Source organism: Ylistrum balloti, unplaced genomic scaffold (assembly GCF_031769215.1).
Source record: "Ylistrum balloti isolate Yb309-2 unplaced genomic scaffold, AGI_CSIRO_Ybal_v1 Utg371872, whole genome shotgun sequence".
Taxonomy (NCBI): domain Eukaryota; kingdom Metazoa; phylum Mollusca; class Bivalvia; order Pectinida; family Pectinidae; genus Ylistrum; species Ylistrum balloti.
In genome coordinates, this window is record NW_026782925.1 from 340,280 (window position 1) to 355,431 (window position 15,152).

The following is a 15,152-nucleotide window of genomic DNA, read 5'->3' on the forward strand; positions in this document are numbered from 1 at the left end:
ACAACTTGGCATATCGTCACAACACTAGCACTGACAATTATTTCGTTTCTTTTTCCTGTCGTACAAACTTATATAAAAAAAAGCCTTTCTGGCCTTCTGTAAATGCTCTATGGAATATGCTGCCAAATCGTATAAGATGTGATCAAGCAATCGGTAGACTCAAAAAAATATCTAAACGATCCTAACATTAGAGTGCCGTCTTTTTAGTATACTGGTAGCAGAATGGATAAGATTCTCCAGACTACGAATGGAATACTGTTCCCTGAAATTCTACTTACTTAAAAAGAACCTCACTAATCGTCCACTATGCCCATGTATTGATGTGAACGGAACAAATGAACATTTTTTATTGTATTGTCGTCACTTCCACCAACTGCGCGTACGTGTTTTTAGTGAATTAATGTGCCAGATTTCATTGCAATTACTACTTTTTGGTATCGAGGAAAACTCTGTAGCTGAAAATAAAAAGATTTTCTAATGTGTTTAAAACGTCATCGTAAGCTCCAATATATTTGCTTGATGCTCTAGCACATTTTATTTGAATTCTTTAGTATTGTTATTAGACTTTTCACATTTGAATTAAACATATTTTATTGTAAATTATTTACAAAAGGATCGGGCATAAGAGAGAGAGAGAGAGAGAGAGAGAGAGAGAGAGAGAGAGAGAGAGAGAGAGAGAGAAGAGAGAGAGAGAGTGGGGATGGGGGTAGGGGGTAGAAGGAAGTAAAATTATAACAGATTTCATGGTTTAAAACCTGTTGATGCTTTATATAAAATGTTGGGCTCGTAAAAAAAATTGATCATTTCCATTAAGGAGCAGATCTAAGTCACAGTGTTGTAAATTCATATCATTTAAACGTTGGAAAAGGACATTTCTGTGAACATTATAACGATGGCATTCAAAGAAAAGGGATAGACATTTTCACACATATTTCCACATACACTGCTATGGGTATCCAAAAGGTTCATCCGAAATAAGTCGTAATTAAGGGAACTGCAATTATGTCTAAGCTTAGTATGAATAATTTTAGTTTACGGTTACCAATACCAGCCCGTAAGCTTCTGCAGTTTATGTCTGTGTGATTTTCTGAAATTCTAACTTTTGGTATGACGGAAAACTCCTCTCCCTCCTCCTCAACCTATCCTATCCCTTTCTTTTCCAATTCTCCTCATACCTAATTAGCCACATTTTTGCTGAGTCTAGACTATTTACATCGTGCCTCGTCAAATTTTTATCAAGTTAATATCTTGAAGCGGATTAATATAAGTGTTTCAACACTTGTTTCCGTATCTAATTAATTCGATATATTTTGGTGGCTTCTGTACATTGTTTATATTGTGAATGAATTGAGTAAAGCTTATATCAATGCAAACAACCTATAGATGATTCGTGATCACGTCATATATAGCAGCTGAATGAATCTTTAATATTATTTATCCCATTGAGAGGAATGTTAAGTGATAACTGCGAGTATTTTCCTCCATTAAAGAGAAATGGTTTTGGTGGTAGCCATTAAAATTATGTCTTCTTCTGACTTCTCTCGCTCTGGGTCTGACTCCTCTCGCTTTGAATCTGACTTCTCTCGCTCTGGATCTGACTTCTCTCTCTCTCTCTCTGGATGTGACTTCTCTCGCTCTGGATGTGACTTCTCTCGCTCTGGATCTGACTTCTCTCGCTTTGAATCTGACTTCTCTCGCTCTGGACCTGACTTCTCTCGCTCGTAATCTAACTTCTCTCTCTCTCTCTGGACCTAACTTCTCTCGCTCTGGATCTGACTTCTCTCGCTCTGAATCTGACTTCTCTCGCTCTGGATCTGACTTCTCTCGCTCTGGATCTGACTTCTCTCGCTCGTAATCTAACTTCTCTCTCTCTGGACCTGACTTCTTTCGCTCTGGATCTGACTTCTCTCGCTCTAAATCTGACTTCTCTCGCTCTGGATCTGACTTCTCTCACTCTGTATCTGACTTCTCTCGCTCTGAATATGACTTCTCCCGCTCTGGACCTGACTTCTCTCGCTCTGAATATGACTTCTCTCACTCTGGTTCTGACTTCTCTCGCTCTAAATCTGACTTCTCTCACTCTGGATCTGACTTCTCTCACTCTGTATCTGACTTCTCTCGCTCTGAATATGACTTCTCTCACTCTGGATCTGACTTCTCTAAATCTGACTTCTCTCACTCTGGATCTGACTTCTCTCTCTCTCTCTCTGGACCTGACTTCTCTCGCTCTTTCGCCCTGAATCTGACTTCTCTCGCTTTGAATATGACTTCTCCCGCTCTCGATCTGACTTCTCTCACTCTGGATCCGACTTCTCTTTTTGGATCTGACTTCTCTCCCTTTGAATCTGACTTCTCTCGCTTTGAACCTGACTTTTCTCGCTCTGGGTCTGATTTCTATCGCTCTGGGTTTGACTTCTCTCACTCTGGATCTGACTTCTCTCACTCTGGATCTGACTTCTCTCTCTCTCTCTCTGGACCTGACTTCTCTCGCTCTGGATGTGACTTCTCTCGCTCTAAATCTGACTTCTCCCGCTCTGGATCTGACTTCTCTCACTCTGGATCTGACTTCTCTCGCTCTGGATCTGACTTCTCTCGCGCTAGATCTGACTTCTCTCGCTCTGAATATGACTTCTCTCGCTCTGAATATGACTTCTCTCACTCTGGATCTGACTTCTCTCGCTCTGAATATGACTTCTCTCACTCTGGGTCTGACTTCTCTCACTCTGGATCTGACTCTGGATCTGACTTCTCTCGCTCTGGGTCTGACTTCTCTCACTCTGGATCTGACTTCTCTCACTCTGGATCTGACTTCTCTCGCTCTGAATATGACTTCTCTCACTCTGGATCTGACTTCTCTCGCTCTGAATATGACTTCTCTCATTCTGGATCTGACTTCTCTAACTCTGGATCTGACTTCTCTCGCGCTAGATCTGACTTCTCTCGCGCTGGATCTGACTTCTCTCACTCTGGATCTGACTTCTCTCACTCTGGATCTGACTTCTCTCGCTCTGAATATGACTTCTCTCACTCTGGATCTGACTTCTCTCGCTCTGAATCTGACTTCTCTCACTCTGGATCTGACTTCTCTCGCTCTGGATCTGACTTCTCTCACTCTGGATCTGACTTCTCTCACTCTGGATCTGACTTCTCTCACTCTGGATCTGACTTCTCTCGCTCTGAATATGACTTCTCTCACTCTGGATCTGACTTCTCTCGCTCTGAATATGACTTCTCTCTCTCTGACTTCTCTAACTCTGGATCTGACTTCTCTCGCGCTAGATCTGACTCTCTCTGGATCTGACTTCTCTCTCTCTGGATCTGACTTCTCTCGCGCTGGATCTGACTTCTCTCGCGCTAGATCTGACTTCTCTCGCGCTGGATCTGACTTCTCTCGCTCTGGATCTGACTTCTCTCGCTCTGGATCTGACTTCTCTCGCTCTGAATATGACTTCTCCCGCTCTGGATTTGACTTCTCTCGCTGCAAATGTTTGTAAATTATCCGTAACAATTAAAGTTTAAAGCACGCGTGGACAACATATAAGTGCACTATATAAAGAGGATGTGATGTAGGATGATTACCAAAAAAGACTTTTGTAAAAGATGAAGAATTTGCAACAAATTACAGGAAAACATGGAGTCAGCCTGCAGCGTATTGGACAAGTCTGCACATTTTCTCAAACATACGCCCACGTGTTTTAATGCTTTTCTGTCAATATTTCGATATCTCTGACGCCGATTATATGAATCTAGACATCCTTTAAACAGAAAAACATTAAAGCTACACACGTTTCCAGCAATCTCTTGCTGCCATCGTACCTTAATCAATCAAATCTTATTTTCTATCATGACTATTTCAAATATATTGATTAACACAGCTCTTGGTTAAAATTTCCCCGAGGATATACTCATTGTGGACGATTATATATAACGACCAGAACGTGCTTTATACATCATTAAAAGCGAAAGAGTTCAAGGTAACTTGAACAAGAATGTTACGTCACCATTTTGTAATCTATAAATTTTAGTTTTGAATAATTTTCATAACCTCCAAATGAAATTTAAAAACGCAGTTTAGTAATTTTATATTATAAAAATGGTGTATTGTTTAGATAAAGTAAAAAACAATGCCTTCTGTTCTTTATTGCAACTTCAAGTTGTTGTTATTGTGGAGTGTAACTTAAATAATTTAGATTGAGGTGTGTTCTTATCTATATTTTTTATTTTTGTGAGTTTTTGCGATATTTGGTTTAACGTCCCATCAACAGGCCAATCATTTAAGATGTAATCCTCTGATGATTTGACAGGAAGTAAGACATAATTCAATATCAAGCGAATTCCACTATAATTTCTTGGACTATAAATTTTCTAGATACCTTACATGTATAGTTGTACTAACAATTTAAACGGACGATTTGTATCACGTTTTGAAGAAATAACGCGAGTGAACTGCATTTGTTGGCGTATACGCGTTTGACGGTGATATTCGGTTAATATCGTCAACAGTTTCAACGTTTTCTGGTCGCTAAGGTACTTCTTTTTAGTATAAATCTAATAATTCAGCTGAATGTTGCATGAAATATCATCACGTGCCACCTACTTCAAATCCGTGAATTCGACTTGGTGATCACTTTCTTGAGTTTTTAGGACCTGAAAATTTCAGCTGGTTTCTAGATCTTCTAAGAAAAGGCTATTTGGATGAAATTTGCAAAACTTAAAGCACTAAGACACACTCTTTTCAAATCATGAAAAAGTATCCTTTTAAATTTCTCTCTCAGATCTTAAAACCAGAAAAAATGTTAATACTGGAAGATTCGTGTCATTTAAGAACATTTCTAAGTTTTGGTTGCTATGCGGTCTAACGTTTCTTAAATCAAGTGAAAACTTAGCATTTTCAGATGATTTTTTTTCTTAATAACCAAGTATCATAACCTTACTTTGTAATGAAAGACGAATTTATTTCAAAACAGGTTCCCAAGAAAATACGAGAGAATGAAATTAAGTGAAAATAAACGATATTTTTTCATCTGTACCAGAAAAAGAAGTGCTGTATAATATCACTTTTTTTGCTTTCTTAATCTGCGTTTTAGAAGCAAACATTTAAAAAAGAACCATCAGAAAAAAAGTTAAACACCGGAATTTTTTAATTCCCAGAGAAGTACCTGCTTAAGGACGGCTTTCCGATGTTTGTGAGACCCCACCTGGTCACTTTATACTGATCCTAGACAAATGCTCAAAAGTAGGACAGTGTTAAGTGAGACATAAAGGAGAATAAAAAATATTAGAAAGAACAAATATAAATATCACATGTTTAGTCGCCTTTAACGATCATGCACTGGGGGGAGCAGGTAACATTCTTAAAATTTTAAAATAAATATATCATAACGACTTGTTAAGATGAGTCTTCAAATTGTGAAATTGAGAGTACGATAATGAAAATCTTTGATACGTTTTTCGTTTTAGCTTTTTCTCCTCTTCAAGTGAGGTTGTAAATAATTTCAGAATGTTGAAAAAGACCGTTATAGTAGGTGATATTCTCAATCCAGGGATCAACATCAATTAATAATATCACAGTTAAATGAAATTATATCACATGGCATTGTCTCCTATCTTTACCTGATAACTGTATAGGCAATGGTACATCAATCACAATCTTAATTTCAAAAACACTCGTTCTGAAAACTTTCTATGAGTATCCCGTCATCGTCTCTTGTTCATACCTCTCCGCGATGTATGTTGTTGAATCTATCTACTTGAATGAATAAATACCTTCACCATTCTGAGGAAGATTTGATGATGTTTGCTTATGAACACAATGAATCAAAATAAACAATAATTTAGACAACCGTGCAGAGAAACATTTGAAGCCTTTTCAAATGTTTCGACAAACATCGTGACCTGGATCTGTCAACAACTGACTATAAAGAAAAGAGAGCTTCCACGTCATCAATGGTTGAGAGGAGAGTTTTGATTGGCTAAGAACGTTTGAGGAACCGTTATGCACAAAATTGTGCAGTTTTTGTTGAATTACGACAAATACGTCACATTTAGTCTCAAATTATTTTAGAATTGGGACTGTATGCTTGTATTAATGCATATAAGTGTTTTGCTCACCACTTCCGATTATTACGACGGCGTAACGACCTAAATTTTACGTTCGTGAATTGTTCTTCATCCGGGACAATCGAAAGTCAAAATCCGGATTGATCTGGTTCATTTTACTATCTTAAGTATTGCATGTCTAATGTTGAAGTGAACTTAAAAATCTGTCTTTGGTCTTAAGTGTGACTGCTGAAAGGTATATAACTGAATTAAAAGAATTGATTCTCAACGACGGCCGACAGACGTCTACTTCAAACTGTGTAAATAGGTATTAAATTGCCATGATTACGTCTGCAGGACCAATCCTTCTTAAGTAATGATTATAAAATAATGTTTTGAACCATGAAATGGCACTTGATCTTGTTACGTATGCCATGAAACACTGACGTGTTTATGGCGACGTCTTGCCGGCTTCTAATGCCCGATCGCGTAACGAAATTAATTAGTTAGAAATTGATGATTAGGAGACATCACAAGCAAGCCTCCTTTGTAATTAGCAGAGACAAACCGATGCTTACATCACACAAGAAAAAAATGTACAAAATACACGCAAATGAATATAAGTTTCCAATACACATTATTTATAATCATTTTAAATATTTTAAATGCAAAATAGTAAAATAGTGAATTAAAAATATAAAAATGTTCTTCTGCAAGCTACTCCTCAGAATATTTCTGTATTTTTTTGATTTTGTTGCATCCAAATAAAGAGATTACAATGTGGCAAGATCGATTTCAATATGGCCGACTTGTTCAGCCAATCACGGCGTCGATAAATCGGTTTTGAGCGAAGTGATACTTTCCTGTTGTCGATGACGTTAATTGAATAGATTACGTGCATTGTATCTCTGAATTTAGAGAGGATATTAACGAATACATAAAAGTACAATTGGATTCTCAGCTGAGATTTTATCTCACGTTGTCGCCAGTGCGAATGTACGAATGGCAAAGGTTGAAAAAACATTGTTTGAGTAATGGTCCCCGTTAAAGTGGTTGATATGCTGTTCCTTGCTTGATTTCTATTGATAGCCGTGAAGTGTTTAAGAAACTTAAACAACTAAAAGGCTTTCACAAGCATTACATTTACAATGGTAAATAAAGCCGATGTAATGACCTCATGTTTAAGCACATACAGTATCACGATGGATGATATAGATAGGTAAGGTGACAGTATGACCTATAGATTTAGCACAGTCAGTATCACGATGGATGATATAGATAGGTAAGGTGACGGTATGACATATAGATTTAGCACAGTCAGTATCACGATGGATGCTATAGATAGGTAAGGCGGCGGTATGACCTATAGATTTAGCAGTCAGTATCACGATGGATGATATAGATAGGTAAGGTTGTGGTATGACCTATAGATTTAGCACAGTCAGTATCACGATGGATGATATAGATAGGTAAGGTGGCGGTATGACCTATAGATTTAGCACAGTCAGTATCACGATGGATGATATAGATAGGTAAGGTGACAGTATGACCTATAGATTTAGCACAGTCAGTATCACGATGGATGCTATAGATAGGTAAGGCGGCGGTATGACCTATAGATTTAGCAGTCAGTATCACGATGGATGATATAGATAGGTAAGGTGGTGGTATGACATATAGATTTAGCACAGTCAGTATCACGATGGATGATATAGAGAGGTAAGGTTGTGGTATGACCTATAGATTTAGCACAGTCAGTATCACGATGGATGATATAGATAGGGTAGGCTGCGGTATGACCTATAGATTTAGCACAGTCAGTATACGATGGATGATATAGATAAGTAAGGTGGTGGTATGAACGATAGATTTAGCACAGTCAGTATCACGATGGATGATATAGATAGGTAAGGTGGTGGTATGAACGATAGATTTAGCACAGTCAGTATCACGATGGATGATATAGATAGGTAAGGTTGTAGTATGAACGATAGATTTAGCACAGTCAGTATCACGATGGATGATATAGATAGGTAAGGCGGCAGTAGGAACAAAATATCAAAATTAACTGAAATAAATATTAATATAACATGGAAAAGTCTATTTTCGAAATTTTTCCAAATTTTATCACTTTATAACCAAATAGCATCAATCTGGATAAATGCAATACCATGGTTAACGAAAAGATGTTATTTTAAATATAAGTAATTTAGATAGGTGCGATCTCCAAGAACAGCTCAAGCAATATAGCCAAATTTAGCCTCCAGACACTGAGACTATTTGGGACGAAGCCAAAAAACTGAAACGACAATAAAATTCTAACTCGTTTGAAACCTGTCAACTTTTCGATAACCATACATATTTGAGTTTTTATTCTCACAACAATTCTATGTATTTAAAGATGACCAGGAAAAGGTCAGCATCTCAAATAACTATTTATAGCTCCCAAACTACTATCTAGGACTCTAATGCTGCCACAATGTCAAGCAAAATTAACAGGCATTTAGTCGACATTGTAATTTCTCGTATAGACGTGCATATAACTGTTCAGTCGTAATTGGAATTTTACATATATTGAAAAGTATGAATCTGTTGGATTCTTCATTGCTTTGGTCTTTTTCACTGTCATGCGCAATACACATATGGCGCTAGGCCAACCCAGCCAAACCCTTTCTGCATAGTCGATGGTATCCGGCTAACAATGGCGACACAAAGACCATGTTATCATGAGCTTAAAGATACAATGTATGTTCGCTACATACTTTGATGGAGACTACAGTCTGCGGCAGCTCAATCGTAACACATTGTCTTATCATCAAAGCAATAATCACATAAAATCAAAGAATGTAAAAGTTATCAGTTCAAAAGATGACAGGCTATCCTTGATAGCATTTTAGATATAAAGCCCGATATTAGAAGTTAGGATTGAGCTCTGCCCAAAACGCTCTTTACTTGTCAATCTGTAGTCAGTTTTAAGTAATACAAAAAACCATTTTTATGCTGATAACCATTTGGTGAAGAGGAGTCTCATTTTCACAGACGATTAATTTTTTTTTCCAAAATTTACTTTTGCTTCTAAAGTACTCTCCCTGTCATGAATTTAGATATTTGCGAATAAAATTTGCATCAAAATACGTCAAAATAAAATGTGCCTGATATTGATAAATTTGCAGTATATACATTACCTGTACATGTATTTGTCAATATATAGTGTTCTTATCCAGCATTGTTCTGTTACAGGTACATGGGTTCTCGGTGAAGTGTTTTGCCAAATATTCGCCTTATTAAGCTACTCATTAGTCACGTGTGCTATTTGGCTCACCGCATTGGCTGCTTTTGAACGGTAAGTAAAACTTATTTGAATATATATGTCAAATCCATTGACTAATGTCGGTTCATCGGAGTCAATTTCATTAGTGCAGTATTTGTAAAAATGTGTGTGCGTCATATGTAAGCAGTTTCCCCACTCTCAACCTTTTCCTTTCTTATCGATGTCATTGCTAATATGACTTGTGCATACTTGACTGACTGTGATTTAGGGTAATCGTATTTTAGCGCTTTACATTCAGAGTTCAGAGTATTACACTAACAAATAGATGCGCTAATTACATTTTCTTCATATTGTTCATTATAATCGAGTTTCTGGCTGACAACGTCTTAGTCAAGTGTTTTGTTAAGATCTTCAACAACAGACTATTGGTATACATGTGGCAACGAAATGTGCCCTTCTGTTCGCTGTTTTTGGTTTCATAAGAGGCTGAATTTATCGAAGAGACCAGCAGAACTGGTCACAATAACGCCTTCGTTCTCTAGCTGAATAAATATACAGAAAATGAAACCATGAAATTGATTGTGTTTCTGGTAAACAACATCTTTTCGAGTTAGGTGATAACATCATCTAAAAAACTTTTATTAGAGTGCCTATGTGAACCAACTGTGCCCCTCTGTTAGCCGACTTGTTTTTTTGTTATCATAGAAGGCTGAATTTATTGAAGAGCTTAATAAAACAAATCACAAAGGCCTTGTAAAGTGTAACGTCCTTCAATTTCACTTTCACACACACACACATACATGTTAATGACTTATTGTCTTTGAATAACAAGAAACTTACCGACCTTGTTAATCAAATCGAAGACCCGATAGACTCTTGTACATCAGCCGTTTATCTCGAATTTTTCCTACAACGAAACCAACACGGACAGCTTTCCATCAAGCTGTATGATAAGCGTGATTATATAATTTTCCCTTTTGTGAATTTTTCCATTTTGGGATCGCACAACCTGCGTCCCCATCTTATTCATTTAAATGTCGCAGTTTATTCGATATCCAAGAGCCTGTTCCCAATATAAAATTGTCGTACAAGAAGTCGTCAACTCAAGGACAAACTTAAAACACGGGGTTTCAAAAGATTAAGGTTGATGGACATTATGGTGAAGTTTTACGGTCATCATGGTGGTCTTATTGAAAATTTTTAAAGTTTTAATGTCCTACTTCATAATTTTGTTGCAACCATTGTGTTTCATAAACGCATCTTGTTTTAGACATCATTTAATGCGGATGCGCAAATTTCTCATTGCGAGTGTTTGTTAAAAGATGATGACACAATGAAATTTGATTTTGCCAAAATAAGAACATTAACTCCATAAATGAATGTATCGCTGACTATGAAAATGAAGACGGGACTTTTTTTGTGTGTGCGCGCCCATGGAATATTCCAAACCATTGTGAGCTTGTCGCTTTCAATATTGCGAAAATGTGGAAATACTGACATATAATATATGTAGCGCTTGATTGTCCTCTATACGTGTAATACAATTTCCTTGATTTGTAACAAGAGATGACTCCTAGACTGTCTGGTTGATCCTTATCTTATTGTCTGCCATCTGTGTAGACAGAACAATAAATCATTTGTGCTGACCAATAATCAGTGGTTGAGGCATTCTCAGAATCTGTCCACGCCAACACAAAACGAGACTAATATACATAGTGCAAACCTGATGTTTCTTTTATGAAAAAGCAGAAAACTTAAAATACAATGGCGCCGACAAATTTAGCAGTCAAATCGATATCATCTTTTTTTATCAAGTAAGTGCTAAAGAACACAAAGAACTCTCCGTAAAGCCATGTGTTTCAAAATATGGCCACTGTCACCTTTTCTCATTGACGACCCCCTGTTATGTAAATCTATGTCATGTTCTCAATAAGAGAACTGAGATAGCCACAATGAAGTCACATGCACGTACAAATTGGTCCTCCTTATATCACCAATCATCAATGTCTAGGTTACAATTTACATTGTTATCGTTCTGTGTGTGGAAATAAAATCATAGTCTATGAACGAACCTACACCAGCATAACAAGGAATTAATGTAGGTATATATAGTTTAAGAAATTGGATGTGTACACGTCTTTGAATCGACAACAATAAAGCAATCTGCTTTCCCCCTGTTGTTTGATCATCAACTTTGATAATCAAATATCACAGCCACTATTACAAACAACTCCTTCACATTAGTTGCCTGGAGTTACAATGCAAGATGCCGTCGATAAACTATTAAGTCGTATGCTGTACCCATCATCAGACCCTGGAAGCGTAGCAACGATAATAGATTTGATTTGTTTGTTTATTCTTTTTCCTTTTGTTCTTTTTATTGTCTTTTTTATAATTATATATTTCTTCTTGTTTTGTTTGTTTGTTTATTTTGTTTTTCTTGTTTTTCTTGTTTCATGTTTCATTGCAACACAATATTCTGTTACACACTCTTTGTAAAAACACAATAATTTATCACATAAATCTCCCGCTTTGACTGTATGAAGTATCTTTATAGCGGCGAAGGGAAATCCTTCTAGACCTCTGTTAGTGTACTTCAAGGTATATTGACATTTGTATAAAATTTGTACATCTTACGTAATCTGCCTGTTCCAGCGTATAAAAACAAGCAGTCACAACCTTCGGCTCATTATACAATCAATATATTTTGTTCGGTTGTTTTTATTATGTTATTTTGAAAGCAAAAATAATCAGCGCTGGTTTCTGTATCTCGTACAAAGAAGAGCTCCTTCACATGATGTATTTTATGTTTGTAATAGTCGATAGTTTCCTCATAGATAACCCATTTTAAAAATCGCTTTTCTATTAATTTTGTGAATAGAGGCATACTTGAGATTCGGTTTTCACGTAATAAAGGATTTGTTTACTTGAAACATTTTGCTTTGCCAGTCAATATGGTTGTATCAATTATTTCTTTCAACCATTATGTTTTATCTATTCAATGATATATTCTTTTATCTCTATTTTTCATATGATTTCCTGGTAGCTATAAAAATGTAGTCGAAACTTTAGAATAAACGAATAACAGACTAGACAACCTGTCTAAAAATAGGACACGAACACTGAATAGACCGTCCGAAACAAGTAAATGCTTGTCGCGTGATAAAAAATCTAAACTATATTCCTTACTTGATTACAGGCTAACTTCATGTAGTCTCGAATGCATCAGGAAACAGATGATAGTTTCACGAGCTGGTTAGGCAGTTTTTGCGTTGACGTTCAATGTATAAATCTATATTCTTCCTGCATATAGCGAGATTTGTGTCCATACACAAGACCTCGTCAAATATTCATAATTGATCAATATTTATTTTCATCACTGTTCGCCTACGTGACCGAGATTCGATTCCGTGATTGGACGCAAACAGAAATGTGGTGATCAGTCTGAAGAAAAAGGTTCTCTTGTGATCCTTAATTTTCCGATAACGTTCAGAATTGGATCCACGTGATCTTTGATCTTGGTGAACTCATTTGAATAAAATCAATCGTCGTAACTTGCTTTATAATTGTTTTAAGTGAATCATGTTCTGCTTAAGTTTGGTAACGTATTGTGTAGTATTTTTTGACAGCCGAGTGGCTAAAGCGACGGGCCGTTTTTATCACTAGCCCTCCACCTCTGGGTCGCGTATTTGAGACTTACATGGGAAGCAGTCAGTGTTTTTTCTCCGGAAATCCCGGCCATCCTCCACCACCCAAAATGACCCTGGCAGTTAATAGGACTTAAAGCAACAATAAAATATATAACGATTAACTAGCATAGCTCCAATCTTTAGTACAGAATATGATTACATATGGATCTTTATTCGTACGATATTGTGAACATTTATTCAGATACATGTTAAATATTAGATAAAAAAAACTAACAAACAGACACTAATATTTTGCCATGTCTTATTCCTGTAAGATATATATTCTCTCCTATTATGGAAGGCCCAGAGTGCATTATGCTAATAGAGCATAGCTGTCGTTGTTATCACCCCTCAGTTCGTTGGTTGTGAGGCAAAACTTAAAATACATTTCAGTTTCGTAACCGTAGATTTCTGCAAAGCAGGGCATACCTCACAAGTGCACTTCTAAACAACGTGAATAACACTAAAAAGCGCAAAGCTTCTCCTTGGTTGCCGTCCGAGAGAAGTCGCATGGCTCCGACACATTTTTATTTATCTATTTATCTAACGGATTGTATGCCCACTATTACGGCCTTTCGACCTTTCAGCAGATAACTAATCGACGTATTTATTTACATATGGTTAATAGGAATGTTTCCTTATGGTACAAATATGGCAGACTTAACGATCGAGGCGTTGTTCTGTAGCACACGAAATGCCGTGAAAAATGACGGTTACGCTAATACGGCGAAATCGATTTGACGGCCTAAGCTTAATATCGATATTGTCAAATCTAGTGGAAGACAAGGTCAGTTCTAGGTTATGATAGATTAAGAATGGAGACAACTATGATATCTTATAAAAGGACCCTATCACATCTTGTTTAGTGATATAAGAAAAATCTTTCAGCAGTCTTCATCATCCTCGAGATGGTTAAATGTTTAGAACGGAATAATGCCCGAATAATCTTATTTTCTTGATGATAAGTTTAAGAAGAAATTACAAACCTGTTATTTTTTATTGAGGGTTACACTTACATAAACAACGCGTCGATTTCTCTTCCTGAAAATCTAATCTAGCTTTCTGTTGATTTGATTTTTCAGAGATTCGTCTGGTTGGCAATGTAACAACAGTCTTCGTTTATCAACATTCTATCGATTTATCACAGCAGCATACACTGTAGTTGATAATCACGCCACATTTGGGGGTTTAGTCTTACTAAAAAATGTTATCTTTGTTAAATGGAAGGGCGAAGAGAATGTAGGAAGTTACACTTTAAACATATATAATGATTCACTACTGTGCGCACTGCGTTTCCTGTTGTTGTTATTCTGTTCTACCTGTTGACAACGTACTACGCAGTGTTAATGTTTATTGCGAAGGCGGTACACTGTATAGATATATACAGCTAAAATGGTACAAACATAAACGGTGCCTTGATATAGTCATAGGCGATAGGCATGGGACAAATATGTTTTTATTAAAACAAAGGCATGAGAAAAACATAGTCCAGCGAATGAAAATAAATTGATCTGATTTTCTGATCAAAGCCGCTTCCGAAAAAAACAAAGATTGAAGTCAACAGAAAGATATGCCTCTAATCAGTAGCGTAAGACATTATTGCCTACAGAATTTTATTCATGATAACAAAATTGAAATAACCTCAAACACAAACTCAGCAAAATATAGGTAAAAAGAACATTTGCAAGGAAACTTTTGAAAAATTACCATGAGAATAAAACCAGGTGTTCCAGAAGGGTAAATGTCTCATGCTTCATCGATGACACCTTCCATGAAAATCCAATCCAAGTCGTCCATGAAAATCGTGATACTGGTAATAAATGGTAAAATATCGAATTAAATACTCCATGTAAACAATATAGGTTGGTATGCAGGGTTGCTATCCAGAAATGGAAAATTCACAATAGGGATATTAAATGTAAATTTTAAAACGAAAGTCCCTTTTTAGACTTTGTAGCAAGATACGTACAATACATACATAGGCATACAGTTTATAAAACTGAATCATACAGCTGTTTTGTCCTTCGGGGACTCGTAAGTGATGCTAATAGTTTGAAGTGTGAGAATGTGATTGCGGAACATTAAAAGTGACTGAAGTAAATATAAAAATAGGTATTTGAAGGTGCATATAGCTAATCATTCAATAAATCATA

At 36.5% G+C, this 15,152-nt stretch overlaps 1 protein-coding gene across 1 annotated transcript; it reads right to left on the reverse strand.

The window, feature by feature from the left end:
- Positions 1-2,060: 2,060 nt before the first annotated feature.
- Positions 2,061-2,881, reverse strand: LOC132563802 (myb/SANT-like DNA-binding domain-containing protein 4). The gene is given in 3 exon segments (XM_060228553.1): positions 2,061-2,144; positions 2,214-2,492; positions 2,840-2,881. Coding segments are annotated over 3 exon segments (405 nt in total).
- Positions 2,882-15,152: the final 12,271 nt, after the last annotated feature.